This window comes from Diadema antillarum, unplaced genomic scaffold (assembly GCF_040938485.1).
Source record: "Diadema antillarum isolate AM-2024a unplaced genomic scaffold, OU_Dant_1.0 scf00000127, whole genome shotgun sequence".
NCBI classification, from domain to species: domain Eukaryota; kingdom Metazoa; phylum Echinodermata; class Echinoidea; order Diadematoida; family Diadematidae; genus Diadema; species Diadema antillarum.
In genome coordinates, this window is record NW_027271016.1 from 1,053,951 (window position 1) to 1,064,109 (window position 10,159).

At 39.8% G+C, this 10,159-nt stretch overlaps 1 protein-coding gene across 2 annotated transcripts; it reads right to left on the bottom strand.

The window, feature by feature from the left end:
* Positions 1-1,370: 1,370 nt before the first annotated feature.
* LOC139720337 (alpha-endosulfine-like) lies at positions 1,371-9,921 on the bottom strand. Of its 2 annotated transcripts, none has more exons than XM_071631701.1 (3): positions 9,459-9,921; positions 4,805-4,903; positions 1,371-2,248 (listed from the first exon to the last, which is right to left on the bottom strand). In XM_071631701.1, the coding sequence occupies exons 1-3, from the start codon at positions 9,714-9,716 to the stop codon at positions 2,060-2,062; spliced, it is 546 nt and encodes a 181-aa protein (XP_071487802.1). In that variant the 5' UTR covers positions 9,717-9,921; the 3' UTR covers positions 1,371-2,059. The 2 variants fall into 2 exon arrangements, with proteins under 2 accessions (XP_071487802.1, XP_071487801.1); XM_071631700.1 differs by having other exon boundaries at positions 1,371-2,251.
* Positions 9,922-10,159: the final 238 nt, after the last annotated feature.

Below are 10,159 nucleotides of genomic sequence, written 5' to 3' on the forward strand. Positions count from 1 at the left end.
ACAAAATTGGCCCAGCAGGATCCTTGGCACTGTGTGCACCCGATCACGATACACCATACGGCGGGGTATATGATATCCTCTGTCATTGATTTCTACCATGACACTGATGGCAAGCATATGTACCAACCATAATTTGCCCAAAACACAATTAACAAGCATACTGTGTAGCAAGCCCCCTTACCTATCAAGCGCACTTCCTCTTGCGGTCTCAATCCCATGTGGTACAAAATAAGATGCATATACACGATCTCTGGACAATTCCCCAAGAGTACTCACTTATCCTTAACTTCCTCAGCACCGCCATGTCACAATGCTATTGACAAGACATAGAAACAAGTGGCTGATGGTAACAGCAGGGTTAAGTAGTTAATGAAGGAGTTAGCGTGGGGGGGGGGGGGGGGGGTTCACATAACTTTACATCAATGCTCACTTGTGCATCAGACAGGGGGTCAATGGAAAGTATGTGTGTAAGTATCATTTCTAATTATAAGTGAATCCTGTTCATCAGCCTTTATACTCATCCAAGACAGTGTGACACACACAGAACTCTCGACGCACTACATGTGAGGTATAACATCCAAATATTGATGCGGTGGTACAGATATAATGTGCAGTCTCTACATTCGACAAGTGGATTAGCACAGTTGGCTGTTGTGCATCTGTTGGCAATTCCCACCTCCCAGTGGCTAAAAGTTAATGAAATTTCCTACTGAGATTATTGGCATTAATATAACAAAGTTTTGAAACTTATAACGTAACTTACAACAAAATTTTCCTCATTCTTACATGTCTTTGTTAAGTTGTTTCAATTTGACTGACAATATGCAAGTTAAAGTTCACAGGATTGTGTGAGAGTGACATACCATATCAAATTCTATTTGTAAAAAAGAGATAAGAAAAGCAAGGCATTAAACATTCAAAGCATACCAATATACCAATAGTGTGAATATATGGATGAATCAGTGCCTACTGTCCTGGGCAAAATCAAGTGGCAGCTACATGTACTTCTACCATACTGGCTTACCCTTAGTTCATGACTTGCTTGGCATGAAGCTACAAAATATAAACACTTGGAATTGATCATAAAGAAATATGAAAGTATGAGAGTACATTAATCAGTGAATTTCAATACTCCTTGTATAATATATTTTCTTTCTTTCCACATATATTTCATTGAAGACTTCCAACAGAAAATGATTCAGATCAATGTGGCACAGCTATGCTTGTTGTAAGACATCAGTCTGCATGCAATCTGTGAAAGTTTACCATTGTCTCCATATATCATCACAATATACATGCAAGAGTTGTAGACAACAGCTTACTTAATGTATGACAGAATTCCCCCTTCCCACCACTCCCCATCTTCTTCTTTTCTTCTTTTTTTTTTTTTGCTCCTATTCTTTACTGGTAGTTGTTTTCTTCCTGGCTCTACCTCTATGTTCAGACCAGTAGGTTTTGAACTTTCATAACTCTATCAGTCAGTTTTCTTTTGAGTTTTGTTTGTTTTTGCAGTCAGGATTATTTGATCAGATGACAGATAGTTGTATCTCTTTTCTTTGGTAGCAACTAGTGGATACATAAAACACAGTTGTTGTTTTTTTCCTACTGATGGCAGAAGTGCATATCACTGGCTTTAATGGAAGTCTGTAGCACACAGCAAAAAATGTGGGGGATATTCAAAAAGACAAACACCAAGGCCAGGAGAGAATAGTAGAAGAGCAAGATAGAGGGAGAGACAAAACAGATGGAAATGTATACACACATATACAAGAGCATTTACGCGTTGCGTGGGACAATACAATTTTCTACATGGACCCAAGTCACCTCCATACTTGGCTGTGAAAGAAATGTTCCGCACCCGATCAACTTTGAGCATGCACGCGAGTAACGTAGCAGACAAGATAACTGGTTGCGAACTAAACAATCCCTCTAATCTCAGGAAGTCCTTTAAGAGACACCGGTAGGAGGGAGACTCGACAAGGGATTGAAACTTCTCATGGGATTGGAACTTCTCAGATGATTGCACCTGTTACCCCCTCCCCCCACCCCCCTCCTTCCTTTACACGGCAAGCTTGCTGATCTCCGAGGAGGGCTTTCTGTGGTGGATGGAATCTACGGTGGGGATGGCCTCCCCCGTTGGCTTAGGTTGCTGGGCCTGTGGGATGCCTGGCTTGCCGCTGGCCGGCCGAATCTTCAGCTTCCCGGACTGCTTGGCCATCATGTAGTCACCAGAGTCGAAGTACTTCATCTGCTGGATGTTGGCAAGTCAAAGAGAAATGAGACACATTTTAGATAATACACACAATGAAGCTCATTGTTTACTGCTGGGACACCTCTTCAAGAGAAAGAAAGCAGCGACACAGAACTAAACATGGCAGAAGGGATAACATGAAAACAGTACAGAGAGGAAGGGAACACAAGAATTAGAAAGGAATGGAACAACCAAAATCACATGACATGGCCACATGATAGTCACTTCACATTTGACAACAGCAGTGTTTGTGAAGAAAGTACAATTTCCTGCACCACAAATATGACTGTGGGGGTCTGCTGACAACGATGCAGCCGCTCTCTTGTGACTCACGTGACATTTGCTCACAAAGCCAGCTGTTACAATACATGTCTGCCCATTCAACATACATGTGTTTTCTCACTATGCTGGGACTGGTAGTGTGCATGTCAATTGCAACCTAATGTGTTTGTCTCAGCGACTCTATGGAAAACCTTGCTAATGACTGGCCAAAGAGTTTTCACACTCCTTTGATCTAATATCTTTTTTCCAAGAAATCAGGGTTTACTGTTTATTTGTAAAATGTATTGGTAATTGGCAAGAATCCAACCACTCCACATACAGTGTACATCTACATGCATTAATTATTCAACAAGGCCTGCTAGGTTTTTATCTTTTTTTTTTCTGATTTTTAGATTTGCTGATGCCTACACTCAAACAAGGACCCCGTTTACAGTGCGGGGCTGGGTCAAGCCGTGGCTGAGCCGCGGTCGAGCCCGGCCTCAATTGCGGGGCCGAGCCCCGCAATTCTGTCCGTTTACAGTGCCGGGCTTGGCCCGCGCTTTTAATTCAAACCTTTCAATATTTTGTCGTAGTGGCGCTCTGCTTGCAAACAAACACTATTATTGGGAGGGCAATGTGGTAAAGTCTGGTTTCCAGACCCTTTGCCAACTGGACTCTGCGGCCACAAAGTCGCCGCCTTTGCCAAAGGCAAAGACCTCTGCAGGACAAAGCCACCTTAAACTATACAAGTTTTCGACGTTGAGGGTGTTAATATTCTGAATAGCGAAATAGTACGGGCAGAGGGTCTGGAACCTAGACTAAATTTGGTACCGCATTTGGCCCAGTTTGCGTTTACAGTGAGAAAAGGCCGGGCTCGGCCGCGGCCGGCAGCGGCCGAGGCTGGCTCAGACTACCTCCAGAGCTTGGCCAAATGCGAGGCCGATTTTGGTACCGCATTTGGCCTTTTGCGCGTTTACAATGAAATGAAGGCTGGGCTCGGAAGCGGCCAAACCCGGCCTTTTCACTCACTGTAAACGGGGTCTCAGACAAACACACTCACACACACACACACACACAAACAAATATGATATGGAAGAAGCTTCATACAAATGAGAGGGTTTCATGATGCAGTTTATCAAAATTCCACATGTGCATTTCCGGTGTAAATACAAGGCAGTGCTCTCAAACTGTTAAAAATCAGAAGCCCAACCCCACAGGGGTATAAAAACATTGATAAATGGACCCTTTCTGTGGCTTCAACATGACCTGACAAGATTTTACTGTACACATGCCATGTACATGTAGATTTAAGAGTAATGTCTGATAAACATAAAACTGTTCAACAGAAAGTGCTAAAATAATGAACCCCTCATTTTACAATGACGTTCAAGATATATAAACAACCAAACATGAATACAATTATGTACACTCGTCCAGACCAGACATCGGAATAGACTGCTTCGCATCTCAACCACAGAATATTCCCATGTTAAGCTCTAGGCCCTTTAAATACCCTAAGATAAACAGTCATACCTAATTCCTGCCAAGAAGACACAATATTTACAAAGCTTGCTTTGTTCGTAGAAGATAGGGAGGTCAGAACTCTTGCACGTTGGACTGCATCCAATCACTGACTAAGATCTTGTATGTAAAGTTCTCTTTAAAGTGCAACACCCCTCAACATTCAATTCAACTTCAATATCAAAACTTGAAAAGCACTTACAGCGCACAGACTTACAACAAGCAGCTCATTTAAAACCCACAGACACAACATCAACGTTCAGTTGTGTACGCGCACCTCAAATACAATTGAATGACCTGTCTGTTGGCAATTTGTGTATTTGCCAAAGATAAAGAATCCTTCAAAAAATTATTGTTTTGTTATGGTTATCATATATTATGAAATGAAATAATAAGGAAAAATCTGATTTTTTTTTGGTCTAAATTGTTCTGTTGTTGAAGCCTTGTAATGAAGATTGCACTGGATTGGAGATTCAAGTTCCCTGGCTCAGAACACATTTATTGCCCATAAGAGAAACTGGTATATATATCTATCTTTCAAGCAACAAATCAAACTCACTTTTTTAAGAACAAAAATAAAAGAAATGTTACGGATATCTAAAATTGGAAATCAATGGCTTTTAAATGCTCATAAGTTCGTGATGTAAATATACATATTTTTTTTTTCATGAAGAAATCTCTATAAGCAGATTCATCTAAGATGTAAAGCTATTTGCTAACAAACTTACACTGACAAAAAAAAAAGAAATAGCAAAGCAACAAAATACTGACCCCTTTATTTAGCCTCTTCTGCAGAAACTGTGAACCTCCTGGCTTTTGAAGTCCCCCAAACTTTGCCTTCAGCTTGGCCTCTTCCATCTGCTCAATGCTCTGTGAGAAAGAGAACAATGAAGATGAAAAATATATAGCAATACAAAGTTTGATCTGTAAAACTGTTGTTGCTATAACATGCAATTCCCCATAGACACCTGCCCGAGTATACTCTGGACTACTTTTCAACGCAAGCATGACATGTGATTATTCTGCATACAGTCCCTGCTACATGGGTATTTCCAAGGTAAAGGGGGACATTTCAGGGATGACTTACCTTTTAAAGCAATTTCATGAATGATGCGTGCCACATTGTGGGAGCCAGGCGCCTTTCAATGTTTCAACAGATAAATGGTATAAATGGTGCTATATGTAAATGCTGTTTCATCATCATCATCATGTGGGGTTGTTTTTTGTTTCCAATGAATGGGCATTACCCCAAATACAGTGAAACCCCGTTAAAACGAGGTCCGTGGGACCAGCGATATGACCTCGTTATAACCGTACGCATCAAAAACAAAGAAAAACATACGCACGACGTCATATACCCATCAATCAAACTTAAGAACATCCTTTGCATTGTTTCTACACAATTAGGGATCATTATCATTGAGAGAATAAAGGGAAATTATTTGTGAATTGATACAAAAAAGACGGAAAAAAGTAGTGGTTGAAAATGTGTTAATTCTTCATTTTTCTTCTGAAAATCTCTATGCATTAAATAGTTACACATTATGTTCTTGACAAGTAGGCCTATATTATACATGTATTTGTGATTCTTTCTAAACCTATCTCTTCCTCTTGTATTGATCCATTCTGAAAGTATATTTTTCGTTTGTGAAATACAATGTAAAATGATTAATGAACAAAATCAGATTGTATAATATGCGTTTGTTAAGTTTTTCTAAACACCAGCGCAAATAGAGTAACATACATGTGTTGTTTACCGTAACTTTCGAGGTATTCTACGCTGTTGGTGCCCTGCGGGAACGCGATGATTTCATGAATCATTTCAGCTGTAATCATATACAATGTATGATCGTTGCACCTGAAGGGATTAAAAATGCATTCTTTATTTTCTTCCAAAAATCTCTTCGCGTTTTGTACATCCCTTCTTGAAAAATATGCGACAGGGAATTTGGAAGGTTGTGATCCTTTTTACGCAAATCTGTACCTCGTAGACCATTCTGAAAGAAAGAAAAATCTTCGTTGTGTGAAATGCAGTATTGAATGATAATGAACAAACCCAGATCTATTCACACCACTGAATGCATTTGTTTCTTTTTCTGAACGCCGACTCATGCAGATTAACATGCATCATTCGAGTATTTTTACGCTACGGTCATCCGGCGGGATCACATTGATTTCATTAATTATTTCGGCTTTAATCATACACAATCATATACATTATCATTTGTTAAATGATAATGAACAAACCTAAATCTATTCAAACCGCTGAATGCGTTTGTTTCTTTTTCTGAACACCGACTCAAGTAGATTAACATGCGTTATTCAAGTATTTTACGCTACTGTCACCCGGCGGGATCGCGATAATTTCATTAATTTCGGCTTTAATCATACACACTCATATGTACTAACCAGCAAAACGTGTAATTCGGAACGAAAAATGGAAAGGATATAATGATGAGTTACACACGCATTCCATATGTCCATTTTTGGTCACGAGTGACACTACATGAAAAGTTTTTGAATGCATTTTTTTTTTCTCTCTCTCTCTCTCTCTATCGTCGCGGTGTGGTCTGATTGACCTTCTATCACGCACGTGTATCTCGCGAAAAAAGAAAATGAAATAATAATACTCAATAACTTAGTCGGAATATCGGAAGGTATTCCTGTGTCTTATTGTGTGGGTTGGAAGAAAACATGGAAGGAACGGCACTCTGCTAAACGGGAAAGAGATATGGATAGCGTGAATTTGGTTTTCAATGTTTCGTTTGTCCCGTGTTTGAAAGCAGCAAGTCAAGAAATGGAACCTCGCTATATCCTATCAAATACATGTTTTTCTTTATCATGATGCACTGAAATTGTCCTCGTTATAACCGGAATCTTGTTATAATTGAACTCGTTATAACCGATTCATTCTGCCATAGGTTTACACACAAAGGAAAACGGGACCAACGCAATCACCTCGATATAAGCGGTTCCTTGTTATAACCGAACTCGTTATAACGGGATTTCACTGTACAATACAATCCTTTAGAACAGTTTTATGAGATATAACTTTGCCCCAAAATTGATTCAAAGAAGCAATCTATTAGAATTTTTGCAAAATTTAAATTATTAGGATAATATACAACATTAAACACTGGACAAACATCTATGTACTAACTTATATGAAGGTAAAATAATTAGTACCGGTATTTATTGGAAATTTGTTTTTCAGCTGAATGGCCTAATATTGATTAGAAATGATAACAACAGCACTGAAATTCTATTGAACACTGTGTTTTACACCAGTTTTAGACTTAGTGGGGAATGTACACAATGGACAGACAAATATTGAGACCCCCCCTTCCCGGAATGCACCCCCAGGTCCACCACAAACAAACTTAAAGGGATAGTACAGTATTGGTGGAGGTGAGAATGGGGCTTTTAACTTTTTGCAAGATACCAAGAAAACACTTATGAAATAGTACAGAGCATACCATTTTAAGAGGAATTCAAAGTTTACTTGATGGAAATCGGGTTTGGAATGACTGAAACATCCCCCCCAAAAAGTAAAACAAAGCGATCGTGTGTGGGTCACACACTTCATTAGAATCGCTCTTTTTTGGATATCTCAGCTTATTTCAAAACCAATTTTCATCAAATAAACGTTGAATTCCTCATAAAATTACATGCTCTTTCATATTTCATAAGAGGTTTTTCATTATCTCACCAAAAAATGTTAGAAATCTGAAGTTAGGTCTCAACCAAAACTGAACAATCCCTTTAAGAACTACAGAAGCCACAGTACTTACTCATAGCCCTGACTTGTAAGTTCTATGCTAGATATTATCAAAGATTCCTTAATTTGAGGTCTTTAGGCCCCCTGCCCTCCTCACCCCCCCCCCCCCCCCGAAAAAGGGGGGGGGGGCACATGGTAATGGTACATATTTGAATAAAATGAGATCCTATCACTCTAGGGATGCTACCTGCCAAGTTTGGTAACAAATTCGATCCATTGTGGGGTTTTCAAGAAGCTGAAAGTGCAAAAAGTGTGAAGAGTGGAAAATGAATGATCACAATACTGTTAAAGTACAAATTTTCACATGCTTCATGTGACATGTATGTGACATGACACTAGAATAAAAATAAAATGCACTTGAAAATGTTTTGCTTCGCTACATGTAATCTATTTCATATTTGGATTTTGCGGAAGTAAAAACATTTGAAATTCATCTTACCCTGCAGACCACAAAAATTACTACTTTTGCAGTACAATAATTGTAGCTCACTCAAGCCTTTGGCTCAGGTGAGCAAAAAATCACTGGAGGGCATTTTACACTGTGTAATTACATACTTACTGTCAGGTATAGTGTATTGCCTATTACTCGGGAATTATTTGATCGATACTTGTTGTTGTGCCATGCAGCAACGTGCTAATACCTTAAAGGAGAATTACACAAAATATGTGGCTTCAGTGAACAGAGCAGTAAAACATACAATGTATCAGTGAAGTTTCAGAAAAATCTGACAATCCTTTCAACATTGAAAATTCATCGCCGCCTTCATTTGAAAAATGACCGCAAGAACGTCTATGGCAAGCCAAACGCTCATTCACAATTATTACGAAGTTAAATTTAGCGCTCGAACAACTTACTAGTACTTTAGTCAATAAATGTAAGTGTACCGATATAGTGATTGTATGGAGCATTTGGCTTGCCATACACGTTCATGCGGTCATTTTTCAAACGAAGGCGGCGATGAATTGGGGAGCGCTGCCAAGAAGTGGAGGAAACAACCAGAAAACAGGAGAGAACAGTGGAAGAGGAGAGTCAAAATGTTTACTGATTAATCCTGTATAGAAATCTCTAGGCCTATATTTTTTTCCAGATTGGTTTGAAAACCAAGCTGGAAAAACAATAACCATTTTTATGCAGGGCGAACTGGGTCGAAGTTGCGTTTAACTAGAACGGTTGAAACTGTCACAATTAACGTATGTATCGATGGTGTCTGTCTAAGCAGCGAAAAACTGACCCAGAAAATGTCATTATCATAAATGAGAAGTTTTTCGCGAAATTAGACATACTTGTCGGTCAAACACAACACATGTAATTCACCATTTGCCAGTCCTCTTGGGTCACCATTGAACAGCCATATTCAATGTTGTCACTGTATCAAGATGCCACCCTTATTTTCTCTCATTTCTCAAGTGGTCACAAATGATCCACGCAGCACTGTTAAAAATCACCCTCTGAAATGTTAGTCCATAAATAAAGAAATAAAGCAATGTTGCATACATACCAGTACTGGTTCTTCTTCTAAATCTAGGTTTACTTTGATTGTCTAGCTAGCCTTACTTTTGTGTTGTTTCTTTTTCTTTCTTTCTTTTTTTTTTGGGGGGGGGGGGGGGTGTGAGGAGACTGCATGCCTGCAGAAAAGAAGAACCCACCTGTTTTGACGGTCTGTCCTGGATAGTTTTTGGTACTGGCGGCTTAATTACTGGCTGTGTTGATTTTGTTACTTTTTCAGAGCCATCCTTTGGAATAGTTTGACTTGACTCATTGTTTTCGCGCTCTGTTTTTCCTGCTGGAGATTCAGATGACGGCGGTGGATTTGTGTCCATGCTCTCCTCTTGTTTGTCTGCGGGCGCTGGTACTTCCGTTGCCGGGGATCCATCGGGCGCGGATTGTGCTTCCTCCGTTGACATCTTGCACAGCTGTGACAAGGAACAGCGTGGATATCTCTTTCGGTAATCGTAAAAATGCGGTCAATATTCGAATTCAGATACAACGCTAAATACACGAAAGCCTTAAAATACTCTAGAATCGTAGCACACTCGTAATAAAAGACTCCGTTGCTGTCACCTCGACGAAGAAATCGCTCTGTTTTCTGCCCGTAAGAGTACTCGGAGTATTTTCAGCCGTTCGACGAAATATGGCGGTGACATTCGCTGACACTTGACGCAACACGAGAGGGCAGCATTCCGCTACAAATAGTAGGACGGCGCCTGCGTCCACAGAACTCTTACTGTGATCAGGGCCCTGTTGCATAAAACCCTTATTACCGCTGGACTTACCGCTCCTTTCTAGCGGTAAGTCTTCAAATTAGCGGTAAATTTTATAATCCTTGATGCTGATTGGCTGTGATGCC

Coding starts and splice junctions, on each gene's coding strand:
- LOC139720337 (XM_071631700.1), bottom strand. CDS start 9,716: ATGTCAACGGAGGAAGCACAATCCGCGCCCGATGGATCCCCGGCAACG. Junction 4,904..9,458: donor AGGACAGACCGTCAAAACAG/GTGGGTTCTTCT, acceptor TCTTTCTCACAG/AGCATTGAGCAGATGGAAGA. Junction 2,252..4,804: donor AGAAGAGGCTAAATAAAGGG/GTCAGTATTTTG, acceptor GCCAACATCCAG/CAGATGAAGTACTTCGACTC.